General features: G+C 34.6%; 2 protein-coding genes across 2 annotated transcripts; both read left to right on the top strand.

Annotated features, from left to right (window-relative positions):
* The first annotated feature begins 360 nt into the window (after positions 1–360).
* Tsp_06479 (hypothetical protein) lies at positions 361–3799 on the top strand. Its single transcript, XM_003378574.1, has 10 exons — positions 361–437; positions 653–748; positions 840–922; positions 989–1100; positions 1193–1315; positions 1392–1472; positions 1551–1813; positions 1879–3510; positions 3575–3622; positions 3741–3799. The coding sequence occupies exons 1-10, from the start codon at positions 361–363 to the stop codon at positions 3797–3799; spliced, it is 2574 nt and encodes an 857-aa protein (XP_003378622.1).
* A 3362-nt stretch (positions 3800–7161) lies between these two features.
* Tsp_06480 (conserved hypothetical protein) lies at positions 7162–18395 on the top strand. Its single transcript, XM_003378573.1, has 37 exons — positions 7162–7243; positions 7784–7862; positions 7909–7944; positions 8012–8113; positions 8810–8933; positions 9193–9396; positions 9476–9745; positions 9822–9924; positions 10006–10117; positions 10199–10346; positions 10418–10603; positions 10661–10771; positions 10827–10958; positions 11053–11166; positions 11222–11308; positions 11373–11525; positions 12350–12428; positions 12535–12652; positions 12712–12933; positions 13055–13133; positions 13186–13358; positions 13416–13564; positions 13654–13831; positions 13911–14099; positions 14158–14557; positions 14640–14762; positions 14828–15179; positions 15249–15353; positions 15404–15694; positions 15821–16144; positions 16206–16294; positions 16351–16422; positions 16466–16641; positions 16678–16696; positions 16805–16858; positions 17551–17627; positions 18191–18395. Exons 1-37 carry the CDS (start codon positions 7162–7164, stop codon positions 18393–18395), a joined length of 5517 nt encoding a protein of 1838 aa, XP_003378621.1.
* The last annotated feature ends 3739 nt before the right edge of the window (positions 18396–22134 follow it).

The following is a 22134-nucleotide window of genomic DNA, read 5'->3' as shown; positions in this document are numbered from 1 at the left end:
TTAAGTTCTATTTTTTTAATTTTACTTCTTTGAGCTTTTGCACGAATGAATCATGTTTTTTACAGAATTCACATTGTGCAGATGTGAAATTTTTCTTGTCGTCGAAGACAGAGGGGCAGGGCAGAGGGCGGGCGAATCTGTTGTCGGGGCTCATTTGCTTTTCTCTTCTTTTCCTTACAGTCGTCTGTCTCTTTTGGATAATTGCATGAATATTTTTCGATGCATTTTTTGTGAACATGCATTATTTTGCGTATTTCTTATTGAAAAAGATTTTTTTGATGATGCCGATAACTAATTTCACTTTTGACGAGGATTTGTTTTATCGCTTTTTATTCAATTTTGTGCCAATACACAAAAAGCATGAATCGTGGAGTGAACGAGCGAACAATTTTCACTGAACCATACATATACAGACAACACGACCGTATGGAAAAATTGTTTTCAGCAAAAATGATAATAAAAAATTCTGACATTTTTTTCAATTGATATATGGCAGAATTGATTTGTAAATTTGTTCTATATTCATCTGCGAATTTGAAGTGAAATTTCAAATTTGCGCAATTGTGATTCAGTCACCAAAACTGACTGCTCAATCAATGGGGATGATGTTCAATCGGTTGATTATTATTTATTTCATTTTTTTATATTTCAGTTCACCCAATGCTCCGGTGTTTCCACCAACCCTACCTCCTTTCATGCCACAACCGTATTATCCAGGGTTTCAAGGCTTAGCGAGTTATCCTGTCAGGTATTATTATTATTATTATTGTTGTTGTTGGTTTGAATTTTATTTTAATAATAATTACTGAAAATTTTTATTGTCTACTTTCCAATTTCAGCATTCCTCCGCCTGTACTTCCTGTTGCTGTGCCAGCCAGACCTTTCGCAGCTCCATTTCCTAGCCAACCTCCCCCACCAGGATGTACTGTAACATTTGTTGTTGTCGTTCATGCTTACAATTTAAATTAATTTATTTTCATTTTTTCAGTATATTCTGCTGGGCAAATTGATCCATTCTCGGCACATTTTCCACCGGCAAACGTACGACCGTTGATTGATGAGAAGCCATTTTGCGTGGAAAAAAGTCATCTTTTACCAAAGTATTAATTGATTTGTTGAAAATTGATTTTACACCATTACGTTTGTCAGCGATTTTGATTTCTGTATTTTATCACCATTATTCATTGTTTAGTCGAAATTATCGTGACCGTGATGCATGGGACGATTATTTAGCGTTGAAGGATCGTCTGAGACCACCGAGACGTACGTCATCCGATAGCAGCAGAAGCCCTCGGCGGCGACGGAGGCGATCCAGGTATTGTTTGTTGTTATTTGAATATGTTTTTTTAAATTTTATTTTGCAATAATTTTTTTTGTTTTGTTTCCAACAGAAGTTCTCATCGTCATTCGTCGTCGTACAGAAAATCGTCCCGAGACCATTATCGTGAGTCTTCTAAGAGCTATTCGTCGAGGTAAATGAAATATGATTTATGAATTGATAATCAATCATTTTGTAATTGGACAAATTAATTCATTAATTAAAATTTCAGACGTAGCACTTCGAGACATCGTCATGATTCTTCGAGAGGTAGAAGAGTTGGTGCTGTCGTTGAAGAGAAAAGAGTTGGTGAAAAAAGGAAATATGAAAATGACCACCGGCATCACAAAAGTGACCAACGCAGAGATGCAAGGGACGGCTCAAGAGATGCAAAGGACCGCTCAAGAGATACGAAAAGGAAGAAGAACGTCGACGTAGGGGTCAAGGAAGTGGCCAGAGAGGCTTCGCTGAAGCCTACAAATTTGAATAATCAAGGTTATTTTATTTTATTTTTTTGGCAATTACAACTTACATATTTTTAATCATGTATTTATTTTCAGACGGCGGTGAATTAAATGCGAACAAAAATGAGCAGTCGGTTGTGAGAACAACTGGCGGCGGTGAACAGTCGAAAAGTATCCCCGTCGTCAATCGCCAAGAGACTAAAAGGTCTACGGCAAAAGTGGCCACCACCAGCGGCACCAGCACGTCAGCGACAGTTGATTGTGCTGGTGGTGATGGTGGTGGGAAAGTTGAAGCTACCGACAGGCGTCACAGTTCAAAACGATCAAGTAAACAACAACAACAACAGCATCGTGTGAAGAGGAGGAGGTTGTCGTCGTCCACGGCTGAGGGCAAGGAAAATGTCGACTTGCATCACTCGAGTTTGAAAAGGAAGCCAACGCCGCCGAAAAGCAGCGGTTCCAAGCGTCGGTCGCCCGCGACCACGACGACTACGACGACGGTCGCCGGCGCCCATCACCACCACAATGACGACGATGTGCTTGTTTCGGAACGGTTGGAATTTTGTGAATTAACCGAAATTGACGTTTACACGTTGTCCGAGTGCGAGAAAAGCGCCACTGAACCGACGCCGGCGTCGGTGAAAGCCAACAGCATCCAGCAGCAGCAACCAAAAAGCAACAATGCAAAAGCAACGACGACGGTCGAGTTGAAAGCACGTAGAAACAACGGATGCCAGCAGCAGCAACAGCAACAGCAACAACAGCAGCAGGCCGAGAAGAAGAAGCACCACGGTCAGCCGCCGGCTGTGGTCAGCGGGGATGCCAGAGGCAGAAACGTTGCAGAAAAAACGCACGACAAAAAGTTGCACCGTGAGTGCAGTAATAATAATAATAGCAAGGAAGTGAAAAGGGACGAGCACCAGCCGAAGAAGGGTGGCGATGATGTAGTGGAAAAGAGGAACCGAGACGAGAGGCCAAAAGCGTCGCCTGTGAACGCCGTCGTTACAAAATTGCCTGCTGATGCTGCGTCAACGACAGTTGCTGATGATGATGATAGTGGTGGTGGTGATGGTGGTGATGGGGATGATGTTGTCGTTGCCAGTGCTGCTTATGCAAATGAAGAAGAAGAAGAAGAAGACAAAGGGAAGCCCGAAAAGCAGCAGACAACAGAAAAGGTCAGTCACCAGCAGGAACAGCCAAATGATCAAGAGGATCACAGTGAGGATCAAGATCAGGATCGGGATCGGGAACAAAGTTTACATTCTGCTTCACCGGAAAAGAAGGAGAAGAAGAAGCGTAAAAGGCAAAAGAGAAAAAGGAAGAAGAAAGATCGAAAAGTAGCAGCTTCTACTGCTGCTGCTGCTAGCAGCGGTGCGAAAAGCAAAAAAAAGAAAAAACACCGTCGCCGTCGCCGCCGTCAGCACAGCCGTCATCGTCGCCATCGTCGTCGTCGTCGTAGTGACCATCACCGGAGCGATGAGAGCCGTGACCAGTCGTCGTCTTTGTCACCGCCACGCCAGGAAAGCAAGCGTCATCATCGCAAGAAGCGTTCAAAGCGTGATGACCACGTCAGTGACCGTTGTGGTGGTGGTGATGGTGGTCAACCGGACAAGAAGACTGTGAAATATTCGAAAAGAGCTTATGCTTCTTCTTCTACCAAAAATCGCAATAATAATAGGAATAGTAGACAACGACATGCCCAATACTACGGTAGCAGCAACCACGAAGGTAAGTTGGACGTATTGGAAGATGCTGTCTGTGATGTTCATGTGGAATATTGTGTATTTTGTAGATTTGCCCCATAGAACGGAAAGGCGATGGGATCCAAGCGAAGAAGAAGGTATTTTAAAAAGTAGATTTAAATTGAAATGTGCTTTTTGATTTTATTTTTATAAATTTTACTCAAAATTATTTCAATTTCACTTTTAATATGATATGATTAATAAGTTTTAATTCAGGTCGTACTAGTTCACGTCGTAAATCTGAAGTTCGTTACAGAAGGCATCGTTATCACTAAAAGGGACGTTGAAAAAAGGAAAAAAAGTAATAATCACGCTGCCATTGTCTGTTGTGTTTTGTTGTTGTTGCTGCTTGCTAGAAAATTTCAACTGCATACATATAAACACACATGTGTATATATATATATATTTTTATTTATTTATTTATTTATTTATATTCATATTTATATATCTCTCTCTACATCTTCATTTTTGTCTATTATTACTGTGTATAATGTTGGCAGTTTTATTTGAAAGTAATAATTATACTAATAAAGTTAAAAAATATACGTATGTGTATATTTATTTATTTATTTATTTATTTGTACTGTTTATGTTTGAAGAAAAAGTAATTGCTTTTCTTTTTGCTTTTTCTCAATTACTGCGCAGGTATGAATAGAAGATGGATGGATGGATGGATGCTACAGTAGTTTGATGATTTGATTTTTTAATTTTTGATGATGATGAAGGTTCTTTTTCGTAAAATAAATGAAAATTTACAAATTGTTTTGGTTTTTTGGGGAGAAAGAAAAATTATTTTAATATATTTTGTGTTATTTATTATTAACTTCAAAAATGGAAAAAAGAAAAGATGCAATTTGAATTTTACTGATTCTGAAGAAATAAATAAATACACGATTGACTTATTGATTGAAAACGCAAAATATGCGACAAACAGACAAACAATACATAAAATATGAGAAAAAACGTCACAAATAAAATAGGCTAAATTTGACGTAATTTTGCCATCTGAAGTTGAATCATTTGAAATTGTAATCATTTCCATAAATTCAGAAGAAGAAGAAGAAGAAGAGGAATACACTACCCATACACAAATGGAAATATAAAATTACAACAATAGTTGGAATATATAGATATATATAGTAAATAAAATAATAATAAATTCTTTGTACACATGACCGGTTTCCCATCTCAGTTTTGTTTTTTTTTCTTTTTGAATAATAACTATTACAATATGAAAAGAAAAAAGTGAAAAATTCTGCAAATGTATACATTTTATACAGCTAGCAGCGTGCTTAATGTGCATGAAAAGAAATTATTAAAAATGAAAAAAATAGTGTAATAAAGATACTACACATGTGCGTGCTTTGATAATTCTTCTATAGACTGTTGTTATAAAGTGGAAAAAGCATAAGCTCAGCACTAATGAAAGCCATTCCAAGCAAGCAAGCGGGTGGGCAAAAAATTTAACTGCAGTTAATTTCCAACAACAACAACAGCAACATATTTTTTCCACACAACTTTGTTGGATTTCTCACTGATTTGAAAAACCCAACTGAAAAATCATAATCTATCTTTGTTCTTTTTCCTGAAAATATACTCATCTTCACAAAATGATAAATAACAACAACAACAACAACAACAAGAACAATATTCATACATGCATAATTTATTTGTTGGACACTTGTACATCCGAGATGATGATCAAGCAATGTTGTTGTGGGAAAATTCACCGCAGAAAAATCTGCTTTGTCGTTCTGCTTTTCTTGTCTGCAAAATGAAAATATAATCATCATCGTCAAGTTATTAATCAATAATAACATGAAACACTACTCTGAAACAAGTCGAACAAAAACTGGCATTCTATTATTTATGATTCTGGTCCAAAAGATGAACGAAAATGCCGCAATCAACCAAAAAGCTGCCATTCAATGATAATATTTGATAGTTGAATCCATACACATGCATATATTATTCGACGATTTTTGACCCAACAAGTACTTTCCCAACGTTAACTAATAAACAAATATGATTAATAAAGAAAAAAAATCATTTTTTTTAATTTAAATCAGAATTTCAAATATATTATATTATTCTTTCAAAAACAGATTAAACGACAGAAAAGAAATAAAAAAAAAGAAAGCAAACTGAAAATGTTACTGACTTTAGTATTTATTATTGGAAAATATTTAACCTTTGATTAAAGATATTTTTAACCAAGTATAAAAAAATTGCATATCAGAATTTCTTAAAGGTCAACAATTTTTCAAACAGACAAAACTACAAACTTTTGAATTCAATTAATGACTTAAAATTATCAACAGATGGTATGGATGATGTTGGTTTTTGTAAAAATGGAATAAAAACAAAAATCTGCATTAACAGCAGTAAAAAAATGTTAAAATAAAATTTAAATATACATTAATTTGACATTTGATCAGATTGATGAAAAATACTGGCACTAAAAACTTACATAAAAAGTTAACTTTGTACATCTATACTACATGTCCGCTTGTTGCGCTGTTGACAGATGAAGAATCAAACTACAGTATTTTAGAAACACGTAGGTACATAAAACTCATGTGATTACTTTGCTGCGGTCACGTGCTTTTCCATTTATTCTGTATCCAATAGAATAGAGACAGTGTTGGGCATTTGTTGATTTTAAAAACAATTTCAATGCTGCATTTGTTGCTTGACAGCATGCTTAACACCAACAGCTCATGCCGTGTACAACATCCTCAAAAAGCATGTATTGTTTGCGTGTGAAAAAAATAACTAACTTCATCTTGTCTATTTGAAATGTAAATGAAAACATTGTACAAATTCGTTCCCATTCTCTTCCCAGTAGTATCTTATTAAGGCTTTTTTCTTTGAAATTTCTGTTCGAATGGTAAAGAATTTTGCAATAATTAAAAAAATATTTCTGCCATTAATGCCACTTTTTCATCGTATGTTTTCATTTTAATATAATTTGAATTTGATTTTTTACATTTCAGACAAAAATTAGCAACTCTTTTTCAAGCTTATCAAATAACTGAACAACTGTTTATTCAAAATATAAATACAAGAACGTAGCGATTGAAGTAATGCAGTTTTAAAACAATAAAAATGATCATGATCTACAATTGTTTAGTTACAGAACAATAAGAAGAAAAGTATGAACATAAATTTGAATTCCTTTCCTCGAAAACTGTTCAACAACCGAAACCTATTGCCGTTGGTTGAAGCATTGCCTGCTACCTATTGCTACTTTTATATTCTTATTTCAATAATTCAATTTTTAATATTTAATTTATTTAAAATATTTGATAAAAACAACAAAAAAACTAATAAATAGCAACGAAATTTTAATAAAAGAATTCCAACATCAATATTTCAAAAGTTTTCACTTGGAATAGCGAGAATTTGAAAAAAAATTACATTTAAAAAATAATACAGTAGTTGAATTTTACATCTTAAATATCTTAAATTTATTACCGTAATTATTGACACAGTTTTATGCCGCTCGGTTCGAGTCACTCTTACCTGGAGCAAATGATTTCTGGTTTCAGCAGTTTAGTATAGCGCATATCGGCTACCTTGAGTGGTCTATTTTTCCAATGTTACTGCTCGCATAAGTTTATTATCAAAATTTCTCATGCTTAAACAAATCTCTTTGATAATATTTGCAATATATTTTGGTTCACTTTCATCTGCACAAACGTACGATGATTGTCAAGGTGATTTTACAATCTTTCATTGAAAAGAAATTCTTTTTTTTCATCAATGATATATTTTGCTTTTTTAACCAACAACTAACTTTTTGCTTACTCACAGTCAGCTGTTATGCTTAAATTTACTATTTATATTTTCAGTATATTTCAAATTTAAAAAAAATATGCTTATTTAATTTAATTTAATTTAATTGCAAGTCTGTTTATTACAGTTGCTTTTCTATCTGAAATGGAATGCAAATAACTTTTCACGAAAAACTAATATACAGTATAAGGAATAAGTTTTTTTGAAGTGTAGCTGTTGGAATTTGAATTATTTTAGAAATTTAGAATAACTCGTGACTGTTATAATTTACATTTATAGACATTTTAAAAGACAATTTCATGATAAATTTTAAATTTATCAGTTATTGTTTCACTATCTTTATTTGTATATTGAATATGTTGGTTTATATTATTTAAAATTTTCAAATTAGTCTTCAAAATGTTTAAGCAACATGTTATAGATTTCAATGGATTATGATGTTGATTTTTTTTCAATTTTAGGTGTATTTATTCAAACTGGAGAACGGTTAGAATATTTCTCGAGCGCCTCTCCGTTGAACGAAGTTGGTTATATGGATCGGTTTATTAATTTTGTTATAGATTTCATTTTGATAATTTTATTTTAGGCATTATTGCTTAATTTCAACGATGAAAGGTAACGAGTTGTTTTCATTTATCAAATTTTCATTTTATACACTACTGCGAAAAATACTCTGTTTCTGTTGTTAGCTTCCATACACCGATGTTATCGGATGACAGTCTAGCGGTTGAGAAGAGAGCGTCTGTTAAAAAATTAACCATTGATCCTCCTTCTCTGGATTTTGGATCAAAGTAAGAAAATTGAATTTTATCTTTTTATTTTATTATTTGAAAAAGAAGGATATTATAGTTTTTTTTTTGAAAAAAACTTGTGCTTGCACAACTTTTTCTTCTTTAGTAAATGCATGTTGTATGTTCTCATTTTTGGTGGTAATGGAAATTTCTACATTTTAAATAAGACGAGTAAAATTTCTTGTTTTCTTCACAGAATAAAAAACAATTCAAATATTGAATAACATGACTAGGTAACGGCGACCCATATAAATAACGTGATGCACATTTAGCAATTTTTCCTTCAACTGAGACTAGTTTTGTTGTTTTAAAATTTATATACATACATGCATATATGTATAATATGTAAGTTATGTTGGGTTTTTTCGAATCAATTTTGTACAAGTTGATCGAATGGATGACTTGTAAAACTTTTGCTGATTGATGTAATGTGAAATTGTTCCAAATTCATTGCACGGTCACATGTGGTGAAGTTGCACAATTGCTGCAACCCAGTGAAGGTTGTCCCATTTTGATTGGGGGAAAATTAGTCGGCAATTCATTCTGTGAATACTGTTGAAAATAGTTTTTCTGATTTGCAAGTTAATTGAATTTTGTAAAAATTATCATACAACTTGTTGCATGGAGAATTTTTGTTTGTTTGTTTGTTTGTTTTGGTGTAAAGTAGAAATTTTAATAACAGCGTGCGTATTTCAGTCCCGTTGGTATTGCGAAACGTGTCAAAGTAACGTTGCATAATCCGTTGCAAAATGCCGTGGTGAGGATGGATGCCATTTCCGGTAGTACGGCACATTTTCATTGCTCATTTTTTGACGAAAAGGTGGAAAAGTTGAATTTTTTTTCACTGATATAATAATTATCCATACAATCATGCTGGACTGTGTGTGTATGTGTGTTTTCAGTTTTTGAAAGCAGGTTCTTCCACTGCGTTCGAGGTGGTGTTTTTACCGAGGAAGGAAGGTTTGATCAAGACCACGTTGCATATTCATTCTTCGGCCGAAACTATAATCTATAATGTTTGTTTGTTTGTTTGTTTGTTTGTTTGTCGTTTTATAATATGAAATGATTAATAATTTCAGGTGACCGGCGAAGGTGTTCCGAGTCCATTTCGTTTGATGCCATTTTTGGGCGTCAAAGTTTCGTTGAATAGTTCTGTATCAAGTTGGCTTGAATTGTATAATCCGTTTCCGACAGCACTGCACGTGCAAGAGATGTACACCAGCGATAGCAGCGTGCACTTGGATTTGCCACATTCGGTTTTTAATCCGAGCAGACGTTTGTGGGTATGTGCTGTATTTGTATACATTTTGTGTACAAAAAATCCATATGAAATTTCCAACATTAATAATAATTTCATCGCAGAATGTGCTTCCATTTCGAACAAAGCACATCGCCACGGCAAAGGTGATTGGCAATCGGGTACGTAATGCTAGTGCATTTATTCGTTTGAAAACCGACAATCCAACGGTTCAACATCCGATCATTATACCTGTTGAAATCGAAGTCACCTCTCAGCCTGGTCTGTATGCCGGCAAGAGTGTTGTCAATTTTGGTCTTTTATCCAACGAGCATCGGTCCCCATGGAACACCATCACCGTTTACAATACTTTCAACAAACCGGTGAAAGTGACCGTAAGTGTGCAGATTATTTATTTATTTATTCATTATTATTTGTTTTTCGTTGCATTCTATCAAATATGCTTTTCAGAATGTAGCGGTAGATGATCCTTGTTTGTTTGTTCGTTTCAAGCATACAATTGTTGCCAGTAATCATCACAAAGATACGTTGATAGCGAAAATTGCTTACGACCGTAAGTTGGTACAGCTAGTGGAGTAGTAATAGGATTTTTTGGATTATGTATTATTATTTATTTATTTTTCAATGATTACAGCCAAAGTTGCCCTACTCGATCAGAGGCGATATCGCAGTGGTAGTGTGAAATTTTTCGACGACAACAAAGTTCTACTGTTGTCAGTTCCATACAGGGTTGAAGTTTTGAAAGGGTTATTAAAATTATTTATTAAAAATAAAAATGAATAACTTTATAAAACTTGATCATCGTCTTCTTTTTCTCTATTGTTCAGGCAGTTGATTTTCAACAGTGATCAGTTGGCATTTTTTACTGGATTCAACAATAGCCACGAGAGAGTTGTAAATTTGACGAGCACTTTTCCTGAAACGATTGCAATTTATCAACTATCGTTGCATTATCAGTTGCAAAAATATTTGACCGTAATTATTAATTATTAATTAATATTCTATTCTTTAGTTAGTTATTATTCAGTTGTATATGAGTTTTATAGGTGTACAATCTTACGAAACCAATTCTACTTAAACCGAACTCAACCATGCCAGTATTGACTTTGAAATTTTTGCCTCAATACAATCAAAAGCGTACAGAAGCGAGCACATTGCTTTCCAATGTATACTTGTATACAAATTTGACAAAATTTGCAATTCCAGTTCGTTTGTTCAGCGGGTTATTAGAGGTAAGATTTCATTTTTTTTTCTTTTAAATTATTATTATTATTATTGATTTGTTAAAGTTGACGGTGCTGTCGTCCAATGGGGATGTTGGTGAGTTGAATTTTGGCCAGTTGAATGTTGGTGAAAAGCGTTCAATGTTCATCAGATTGGCCAATTTGAATCCATTGCCTGTAAGTGTTGTGGAGACTGTGTTTGATCGTTGGAATGCATATACTTTTTGTACAGGTGAAATTGTTACGAGTGACGCAGGATGATGTGCACAACGTTGCTTTGGAACTTTTGGCCGTGGATACAGTGAGACCAAAAAGCACTGTCGAGCCATTCTTGCCAAATCATATTTTGGACCGGTGGACTGAGGTGAATTTCTGTTTTTGATTCTATTCACATTATTATTATTATTATTGTTGTTGTTGATTTAAATGCAAATTTTGAATGTGTTCTTTTTTTTCAGAATGAAGAGCTCGTGTTACCGGCGGAAAGTTTCGCTTTTTACAAATGTACAATTTCCGCTCCCGCGAGATTGTTATCCATGAAAAGTCATCTTACATTTGAAACAGAATTTCAGGTTTCATTTATTTGCATATAGATATATTTCAAATTAATTTTTCTTTTTTTTGTAGAAATTGAATGTAGATATCAAGTATACAGTTGAAAAAGAATCCAAGGTGTCGGTTCCCGGCACAATTATACTTGACAATTGTTTTCCGGTTAATTATGATTTTGGTTATTTTTAAATTTAAATTAATTTTTAAAAAAATAATTTTTTTCTAGGGAAAAATTTCTGGTCGGTCGATTAAAGTGTTCAGCAAGTTGCATCACGAAGTTTCTAATGTGCGTGTATATTTGGATGAGAAGGATGCCGGCTTTTCGTTGACTCCATTCAGTCAAGGGGCAGTGAAGATCAAGCCGTTTCAATTTACCAGAGTATGTACAATCATTGTTGCTTGCATTAATACAATTAGCATATAATGTGATAAACAACAACAACAACAAGATGATGATGAAATTGAAATTTAGCTTTTTTGCTTACCACTTGTAAATCAACGAAATTTTCAGTATAAAATTTATTTATTGTAAATATTTCAAAATTTGTGTGTCCAGAAAAAATATGCATAATTTGCACAGTTGCTTTCTGCCGTTATCAATTTTCAATTTGCAAATAAGAATTTGAAATGATCGTTGCTAGTGGTGGGTAATTTTTTCATTTCTCTTCACGCTTTGCCATGCAAGCGCACATTCGATTGAATTTTATTCAGTTTTGTTTGTTTATTAAGTTTTGAAGTTAATTTTAAATTCATTTGATGTGATAATATTATTTGAAAAATTGAAATGTTATTGAATTTTTTCAGTGATTTATGTTTTTTTCTACATATATTTATAATTATACTTTTAATAATGCACACATTGGGCTTGTACTAAAGATGCTGCAACATTGTTTACTCATGTCATGTTTGTAATATTTACTTTTAACAAAGGTGTACTTATATTGATAAGTTGAAACACAAAGATATGTAGATAAGTATTATTTATATTTTATCTTCGAAAAGCAGCATCAATTATATAGCTTTCTATTGTGTGTGCGTCTGTGGTTGTGCGGTAAATGGGAAAATTGTTTTCATTTCACATTTGCTGCTTGTTTTCTGTAAGATTTCTTGATTGCTTTATTATTATTTTGTTTATTAAAGAAAATAGGCAAATTAAAATGAAACAGAATAAAATTTTTTAATTCAAATTAATAACTGTTTCAGCTAGCGCGTTTGTTGTTCACCCCGAGCAATTTATGCGTCGAAGATGAATGTTACGTTGGTTTTCCATTAGATACAGTAGGTAAGCGTGAATGTACAAAAAATGATGTTGAATAAAAATTTCAAAATACTAACAACTACTAACTGCTATTATTAATTTAAACGAATTGTTATATTCATCATTTCAGATGGTCTACTTTGGGTCAAAGGTTTGAAATTGCCGGCAAATTTGGCAGAATTGGATTTTGTATTGTTCAGCAAGCACTGGTCACTGTGGACTGACATGGTGGAGGAAAAAATGACTCGGTATTTTATTGTTGATTGGTTCGATTTGGTGTTGATTGGATTGTTGTTTCATCGTTTAGCATGAATACCACTGTCCATTTGGAAGCGCCTTCTTTGAAGAGGATTTCCTTTCCAGCGCAGGCGAACTTGATCTGGCCAAGATTAATTAAGCAAGATATTGTCTATTTTCCCCTGACGGCCGTAGGCAATTTCAGCGTTGTGAATTTGCTGTTGCGCAATCCGTCCAACCATCCAATAGCCGTTCAAATCATACCCCTAGCCATCTATCCGAATCCTTCACAGTTGATCAATCTCTTCCAACACAGGCAACAATAATGATATTAATAATAATAATAAGAAGAAGAAGAAAATTATTTTATCAACAAACAAACAAACAAATATTAATTGATAATTTCTTTTTAGTTTGTTAAACTCGTTGAACGGTTTTGTTGAAATTGATGATGTGCTAATGTTCAGCTTGCGAGATTCAGAACTTTACAATGTAAAAAGCTGTTCATTGTAATTTTTCATTGCTTTTCATTGATTTCTTTAAGCCTACCGAATCGAGTCCAGTGCCAGAGTACAGAAAGCAGTTGGAAAAGATCGCCGGCATCTCGATTCCAAGATTCACATTGTCGTTTTTGTTGAAGCCCGGCGCCAAACTATCCGCCCAGTTGGGCTTTTTGCCTTCGGACTACCAGCTTCGCAGTTCATTGTTGGCAATCAGGTGTGGCAATCAGTAGTTATTATTGGAAATTTATCATTTTATTTATTTGTAAAATAGGAATAATTTGACCGGCATGGAAATGGTCACCATGTATGGGCGTGGTGCGAAGTTGGAATTGAAAATTGGCAACGTATTGCCCCAGAGCAACAACTTGTTGATGTTTGAAATTCAAGATCGTCATTTGTTCGACTGCGAAACAATGCAAAGTATAAATCTTATTTTTTTCTTTTATTTTCAACTTTATTATTTTAATCAAGATTTTATTATTATGTTGTGTATTATTTATTATTGTGAGGGTTGAATCGACGATTTTCTTCGACATTTTCTGTAAGCCGTTCGTTGGTTGCCCGCAACTCGGGTGAATTGCCGTTGCATGTGACGAACATTTCCATCAATGGCCACCAGTGCCAGAATCGTGGTTTTCGTATTGTCAACTGTGCACCGTTTACTTTGGAACCGAACGAAACTCGACCGTTTGAAATTGTGTACGCAATTTGTAATTGGAAACGGCGGGATATCTTTGGATATATGCTTGTGTGTTAATTAATTTAGCTTTCGACCTGATTTCACCATGTATTGGTACGACGCTCAGTTGCAACTGACCATCCAAGGCTATCATTATCCGTTGTTGTACAAGCTCGGTGCATCGGTGCCCAAGGAGTGGATAGTACGGTGTTATTCTGCCCTTCCCAGACCTTCGTGGGAACAGCTACTTTATTATTGTAGTGTAATTGCCCTCGGGTAAAAGTTGTAATTTTTTTACATTGTTGTTGTTGTTGTTATTGTTGTGCGGTTTCAGATTTTTGATGATATGCGTAGTTGCGTCGGCTTATTTGGAAGGCGACAGGTCCATTACTTGCGCGTTTCGACGGCGCCAACTGGCCGACACTAGGAAGCTTTTCGACTTGAACGCACCAATGCTTTGCGACTCCAAACAGCATCCCAACGATTCGACGGGCGGTGGCAATTTTGTTCCACAATCGGGCACTAATCATCAGGCGACTTTGTTGGTTCAGTTGAAGCAGGGCGTGGTTGTTTGGCTTGGGAAACCGTTCGGCTGGACCAAATGGTTCCGTGCTTTGGCGAAAGTTGAACAACAGCAGCTGTGCCCGACGCCAGCGACCGGTGAAGCGACTGTTCCACAGCCGAAGTCGGTGCGGAAGACGGTGAAAAATGTTGACAACGGCAAATGTTCTACGGTTTGTTTTTTGTCGGATTCGATTTGGAAGTTGTTGATTGGTTGGTTTTTTTTGTATAAAAAAATTTCATTTCAAATTTCAGGAATTGCATTTGAAAAATAGTCGCTTCACCACTACTAGAACGACAAAGCCGAAGCAGAAAAAATATCTGGAATCTGCGTCGTCGGGAAAGAACGTCGATCGCACGTCTACCAATCATCACACGGTTCGAGTGGAAAAAAAAATATATATGCGATTGATTTTTGATGATTATATTTTTATATTATTTAGATCAATTCTGTTGAAAATGAACAAGTCGAAGTTGAGAAGAGTATTACGAAGAAAAGTAAAAAGCAACAACATGCTGTGGATAGAAAACAGTCGTCGAATGGTAAATTTGAAGAAGCAACGACAGTAGTAGTGGAAGAAAAAGCTGGAGAACAGCAGCAACAACAACAACAACAGCAGCAACATTGGAATGATAATTTGCATAGAGAAACGGAAGAAGATTGGAGCCACGTGACGGAAAGTTCCGTTAGCAGCGATGTTGTGGTCGTTGTTGCACCGCAACCGTGCTGTCCATTGGAATTGGAACGATTGTCATCGAAAGAGGAAAGTTCCAATTTCGACTCTTCTCCTGATCGTAATTTTGAAAATTTCAATTAAATCACGAAAAAATTCTTCCAATTTCACTTGTGCATATACTTTTCAGAATTGGAAGAGAGCAACAGTGTGCCCGAATGGGATAATGATGATGATGATGCTGGAGGTGACGAGGATGATAATATTGGCGGATTGTCGAATACGATTGATTTTGGTATTGTGCTTTGCCAGATTGGGGCGAAAGATGATGGAAAGTTGTTTCAGATGCGGAATTTGAAAAATTAGCCGAACAGACCAAAGCGTTCAGTTTGATCGATAAAGAAGCGCCCGTCGACAGCGGCAACCGTTGGCAAAGCAAGATGCGCCAGCGGCGAAGGCAGAGCCATCGACAGCGTTGTCGAGCCAGTGGAGGTGGACCACGCCGGTTGAGCTGTTCGGACAGTGGATCATCGAGTCGAGCCACTTCTCGCAGCGATTCACCGCCGGCGCCACTGCCCTTGACCGACCAACTAGTGTCGTCCGGTCGTTCATCTGCGACTCAAAGCACCACCACCGGTATGTGCGGGTTTCGTGCTTTTTTCGCTTTCGCTTAAAAAACAATAATAAGAGATTTGAAATCAGGGGGGGGAGGACATTTTGTTTTTCATTCATTCAATAATCAAGTGCTTATTTGTAATACAGCGATCAGTCGACCGTCCGTCGAACGAAATGTCAGGCATGCTAGGAAAATTAACGAAAACTTGAAAACGGTCGTTGAATTGCCGTTCCATTACAATCGTGAAGAAACAAGCATAACCAAAGCAGCAGCAGCAGCACCTATGGTGACAGCAACAACAACAACACCACCAACAGCTGCTACTGGTGTGCAGTTTCAATCGACCAACGTGCACCATTTTGGAACCAGAACTTTTGGTACTTTTCCACCTTCCCACGGACCATCGTCTGCACAACCATTCTACATGCAAGCCGGTGGAAAGCCTCTTGAAATCTCAGCAGTGAAAAAAAGTTTGTCATCGTAACAATGCAATGCACAGTTTTTTCACAATTTTTTTTCTGTTTTGTTTAGGCGAAGATTGGGCGGGTTTTGAACTGGCGCCGGTGATTGAAAATTTATGGGACGAAGATTACGAACCATGGAAAAAAGGAAACAGCAGTGTATGTATACATATATATTTTTTTAATCATCCAGAGAAATTTTTTTCTTCATTTAGAATTTGTGGAATAATGACATCACATCTACTTCTGTCAACTATCCACAACAACAGCAACAGCAGAATTCGAGCGTGAGAAATTTCACTTGGTCTCTGGATGTGAACTCTTGTCCAGGCAACAGTATCTGGTGTTCACAAGCACCCGCTTGGCCTTATCCAGTCGCCACAACGAACAACATGGCCAGCTGCTTCAGATCCACTTTCCAGCCGACCATTACTCGACCGAACCACAGCCGCTTTGGTTCTTCGCTATGGTCAGACAACTTGGGCATGGCTCCGCCATCAAATCGAGTATGCTGATTCGTTTTTTCTTTTCTTTTTATAAAGCAACAGCTCTTTGTTTCAAGTAATCTACATTATTCCATTGCATTTGTACGTTTTTACCGCTTTATTTATTATGCATGCGCATATTGTTCCTTTTTTCGCGCACTACTTTTCTGCTTTACCCCTGTAGTTTACGGCTTCTGCGGTTGGCATGAATGCTGCAGCAGCAGCAGCAGCAGCAATTGTTATTATTTTGTTATTTGAGTTTCATTTTGCCTGCTTGATAATTTATTTAACTGTATTTATTAGAAAGAAAAACATTAATTATTTAAAATTTTGGATGTTTTCTTTTTAAATTATATAATGAAGGTGGTAAGTAAGCATATTTATTTAATGTTTTTTTGTGTCACTTGTCTCTATTTGAATTTTTTCACAATGCGTATGTAAATGAAATTCAATAAAGCTAAAGTTGTGTAAAAATTTGATAGCAAGTTAGTTCACTTTGTTAATTGCACGAAAACGGAAAACGATTATAACACGCACGCTATGTTTGTATTCAAATTGCCCAATTACACTGACAAATTTGATTAAACTGTAAGATGTCAAATTGCATGTTGCATGAAACATGGAGCTGTATTATTGTTGTTATGCGATTATATTATTTAATTTGAAATTATCCATTATTTTTTGCATTACACTATATGAGAAATGATGAATAAATAAGTAAAAAAATACATTGGAAATTGTTCTTGTAAGAATCTGACGAGATGTGAATTATCATATAATTTCCCATTATCATAATAATCGTTATTTGTATAGTTGTTGTAATGAAATTTTTACGAGATGAAGAATTTGGCATATTGTTTGACAGTAGACGAAAATTACTGAGCAAGCTTATTTGAAGAATTTTCTTGCATTTCCATAAAGTTTATTTAGGAATCTTCGAACAGTGGTGATGTTTCACGAAATACGATCTTTCCTGAGCATGAAAATTCATCTGATGTCTGGGCAAAGTTTTACTTCAACCGAATGACGAAAGACAATAAATAAATAAATAAATACGTAAAACATTTCAAAACTATATTTTGAAAACAAATAAATAAATAATACCATGGTAAATAATAATGTTTGTTAAAGCAATATAATAAATGTTATTGAGCGAAAACGTTGTTTATTTCTTTTTATAAAAAAAAAGCTATTCAATTAGTAATCAGAAAAGCCAAAACTGTGGAAGAGAAGAAGTTGAAGATTTTTGAAAATTTGAAACTTTTCATTGAAATTCCCACGTAAAATATGAACATAATTGGTAGGAACAGATTTGTGAAAATCAAAAAAAAGAAAAAAACAGTAGGTAACTTTTAAGTGAGAACACAAACAAAATTATTATTTAAATTAGCTGAAGAAATATTTCCATTTTTAATAACGTTCATTCTTCATACTGACTTATTTATCTATTGTATAATGAAAGTTGGTATTGTCAATTGGTTAGTTATTCATTCGTTCTTTCTATCCGCTTCATTTTCATTGGTTGTCGTTGTTGTTGTTTGTTCATCTTGGGCGTGGTTGTTGTTTTCAGTGTCTTTGTCACCGAATGCCGTATCTTCTTGCAGTCTGAGCTGTGCTTGTTGAACCACGCGGTACAGTACGTGCATACAGCTGTTCGGTTTTGTGCACTGGTAGTAGGCCAGATTCAACAAGAACGATGCATACTTGAGAAGCATGTTGTATTTTTCGAGCATGCCCCGTTCTGCGAACGGCCTCCAATATGCGGTTTCGACTGAAAATTAACAACAAATCAAAAAAAAATAGCCGACAAATCAAACAGCATGCAACTTCCAAGCTCACTTACCGCAAGCTTGCAATAGCACAAACAGACAAAACGATACCAGGCCGTTGATCACACTTGAGCTTTCTTCAGAAACAGCCAACGCACCATACTGTATTGCAATCACTATTGTCAACAGATTATTTCATTTAACATTCTTTATTATTATTATTTCTTTTATCTCTTACTGAAATATGCTATTGCAATTATTGCAACATTTTCATTCTGACAACAAAATTCCGTATTCGATCTGCAATATCCCAGTATTGCATGCTTGATCAACTGCAATACAAATAAATCATCTCTGTCCAATTTGTACAATATTGCTGCAATGAATGTGGTTCATTACCAAAATTCCAGTACTGAACAAGTAGAACAGTGTAAAGTAGTGGCAGAATTGCAATCCCCTTGGCAACTGCGACTGGGCCGGGATCCAGTATCCGAGAACTTGGCTAATCTGAAGCACAGAACAAGCAAGATGAACCATTGGAGAAATAAATATAAATAGCATGTGAAAATCTGATTATTGGCAACCTTGGATCGATATACATCTCCTTCGTTGCGTATTTCACCAACGCCGAGTACTTTTCGAGTTTTCAAACGGCTTTGCAAATCACGCAGACTTTCCTTTCTGAAAAACGTTCGCATCTCGTTCAAGAAACATAAGAGCAATGCAAAACAGCATCAGTATAAAAAGTTGAGCTAGAAGGATAAATGTGCACCAACAACAACACCAATAACAATAAAAGAATAGGGAAAGAAAATAATTTTCATTTTTATTGCTGCAACAAAGCACCTCTCAAAGGACAATATAAAATCACAAATTGAAGCCAAATTACGATAATTAAAATGTGAAGTTATAGGTTATTTATTGCTTGTGAGTATGCAAACTGAAGTCGACTGTTTCAACAAAGTTTACACATACTATAATAATAATTCCTCTTTCTTTCATAATAATTCCCCTCTTTTCAATTTGTAAAATTAGGCATTTTTCTTCAAAAATGAACACGAAATTGCAAATTGATTAAAATTTTTCACAACAGATATTATTCAATAAAACTGAATTTGACAATATTTAATGCTGAAAAAAATAACGTTGAGATCTTGTTAAAAAAGAAAAACTTCATCCTCTCTTACCCATCGTGAATTGTGGGATTGTTTTTCACCTTTGATGACATGTTCAATTTTCGACGTTTCAGCTATATTAGCAGCTGAGAACGACAACAACAACAACAACAGGAATAAAAATAATAATAATAATTAATAATAATTTAGAATGGAGAAATGTTCTTGCTCATAAGATAGAGATGATTAATAAAAAAAAATAAACACCAGTTTTGAACCGAGTCAGCCAGTTGTGATCGAGGAAGCATTAAGTTTACTTCCAAGAAGTGGTTTTAAACGAAAGCTAACTAGCAAGCAGACAAACTGAATAAGAAGAATGGTCGATGAATTTTATATCAGTCGCCAAGGAGCTCGTGATGTGAAGAATCCCGTCGTGTTGAAATGACTCAAATTGGCCGAAATGGCGGCTACTTTCATTAAGCAATGCCAAATGACCACGATTCTGTGTGGCAAATGAAAGCAGAAATGGCATTAATGATTGACTTCATTTCACACCTGAAAAATTGCTCGCTACCAAATCAATATTCAAAATTAATCCAACGTCTCGCTCAAATGTTTGCATACATGAACGAATTTTACCGAATAATAAACAGCGATCGCCTTTGTTCTCTCCCCTTATTGATCAGTACTTTAACTGTTATGCTTTTCATGGTCGTTTAAGTCAATCATTGTCATTTCTGTTTTATTATTTTAGAATAATAATATTGCTTTTTCTTTCATCTTAATATGAAATTAAAAAAAAATTTTCAGAAAAAAATAATTTTGAATTAATAAGAAGAAATAAGTTGTTGTTGTTGTTATTGATCAGAAATGAAAAGCTATATTTTCAAAAAATTATGCTTTCACGAGCTCATTAAAACGACTATTTCAAGTTATATAAACAGATAAATCAATCAATCAATAATGGCATAAAAATTCACAACGATTATTACTTTTATACAGATTTAATAAATTTTGATTCAATATTTGCATTCAGTTTTCAATAGAGTAGAGCAGAATGGCTGTCAATATTCGATCGTCTGTCAAACTTATGAATATACATTTATCCCATCGCACAATACATACAGAATGCCACATAGTGTAATTACAATTATCTTGTAATAATCGTTTGCTAATGAACAATACACTTACTTGCGAAAGAGATATTGTAATATAAAACTTATAAATATTCAATAAAGCAGAATGAACAGTCAACTATTCGGCATATTCAATATGGAATCACTTTTCAAAAAATTTAAAATTATCTGATAAATTTAATGTGCAAAAATAACCGTAACCATTTGTTATTATGAGTGTTATTCAGTTTTATTTATTTATTTATCCAAATAATTTGACAAAATTATTATGATATGTACTTATTTTCCATTAATGTACAGTATTAATTGTTTCATATTAAAATTGCCGCCATTTTCACTTCGAACGCGTAAACTTCTAATTTTCACTGGTTAAATGAATGAGTTTGAAGCAGAGTAATGGATCAATAAATGTACTTGAAGCGCACATTTTAATAAATTTCCTTGACAAACTGCTGTGATTTCTACAAACTGACACATACAAAGCCTGAATTTTATGATCAAAGTCTGAAGCTTAAGTTGAAAAAATGAAGCTTTACGACCAATGTCAGTGTTCAACAGAAAATAATAGCAGAGTTTATTATTCGTTTTATTATCCTTAAAGTAGAGATCATTGAATATTTTATCTCATTTAATTGACAACGTTACTTGGAAAATTGGAAATGACGTTTGATGCGATGATGTGTGAAAAAGGACGATTTGAAAAGACAAGTTTCAGATTTAAATATGAAAGAATTATTTTATTTATTTTCAGACTGTTTAAATTAAAAAACTTAATATACAAACTGAGGAAAAAAATCGTTCTTTTCATCCTCCTTTATTTAAGTTTAGTTTGGTTTAGTGTTGTTTCAAAATTTTAAAAATACAAAAAAATATATATATATTCATTAAAAATTCAAAAGCGTGTATACTTTCCAAAAATGTGCAGCATCATAGCTTATGAATTGCATGAAGAACGTTCAGTTGCCAGAATTGATGGATGGATGGATGGATGGATGAATGGAGTCTTCTTCAAGTATCTTCAGTGTTTTGTGTTTGTTTGTTTGTTATTTTTGTTGTTTTACAAATTCAGTTAATAATTTTTCACCGGTTAATCCTAAAAATTTGCAAACATCAAGCAACAAAGCTGATCAGGTTGAACATTCAAATCAGCCTCTCGCAAAGTGAGCAAAAGAAACATCCAATAAATCTTTGCACTTTTTTTGCCTATGTTCCGGGCGGCATATCTCAAAAGCCGAATCGTTGAACACGTTCAATTCTTGCTTAATGCATTAGTGCTTGAATTAAAAGCGCGTCCATTAAACAACAACAAAAAAAATAATTCTGGATAAAATTGCGCGCAGTTTGCACTTGTAATCTACGTATGAAAAAATATTTTACATACTTTATTGTGTTTTTTTCAACTATTCATCGCGAACAGTGCTGCTTTGTCGGTTGATCAATAATTCACAACAACAGTAAACAGCAGATTCCACGATTTACCATACAGTACAGTAT

The sequence above is a fragment of the Trichinella spiralis genome (assembly GCF_000181795.1).
Source record: "Trichinella spiralis strain ISS 195 chromosome Unknown Scfld4, whole genome shotgun sequence".
Classification (NCBI taxonomy): Eukaryota; Metazoa; Nematoda; class Enoplea; order Trichinellida; family Trichinellidae; genus Trichinella; species Trichinella spiralis.
The sequence above is the reverse complement of the archived record's forward strand: the minus strand, read 5'-3'. Positions and strand labels throughout refer to the sequence as shown.

Bases quoted from the DNA above. Each gene is read 5' to 3' on its own strand.
- Tsp_06480 (XM_003378573.1), top strand. From the start codon at position 7,162: ATGCTTAAACAAATCTCTTTGATAATATTTGCAATATATTTTGGTTCA. The intron at 9,746-9,821 runs GTAAGTGTGCAG...TATGCTTTTCAG, and splicing joins ACAAACCGGTGAAAGTGACC to AATGTAGCGGTAGATGATCC. The intron at 14,100-14,157 runs GTAAAAGTTGTA...GTGCGGTTTCAG, and splicing joins TGTAGTGTAATTGCCCTCGG to ATTTTTGATGATATGCGTAG.
- Tsp_06479 (XM_003378574.1), top strand. From the start codon at position 361: ATGAATCGTGGAGTGAACGAGCGAACAATTTTCACTGAACCATACATA. The intron at 1,316-1,391 runs GTATTGTTTGTT...TGTTTCCAACAG, and splicing joins CGGCGACGGAGGCGATCCAG to AAGTTCTCATCGTCATTCGT. The intron at 1,814-1,878 runs GTTATTTTATTT...ATTTATTTTCAG, and splicing joins TACAAATTTGAATAATCAAG to ACGGCGGTGAATTAAATGCG.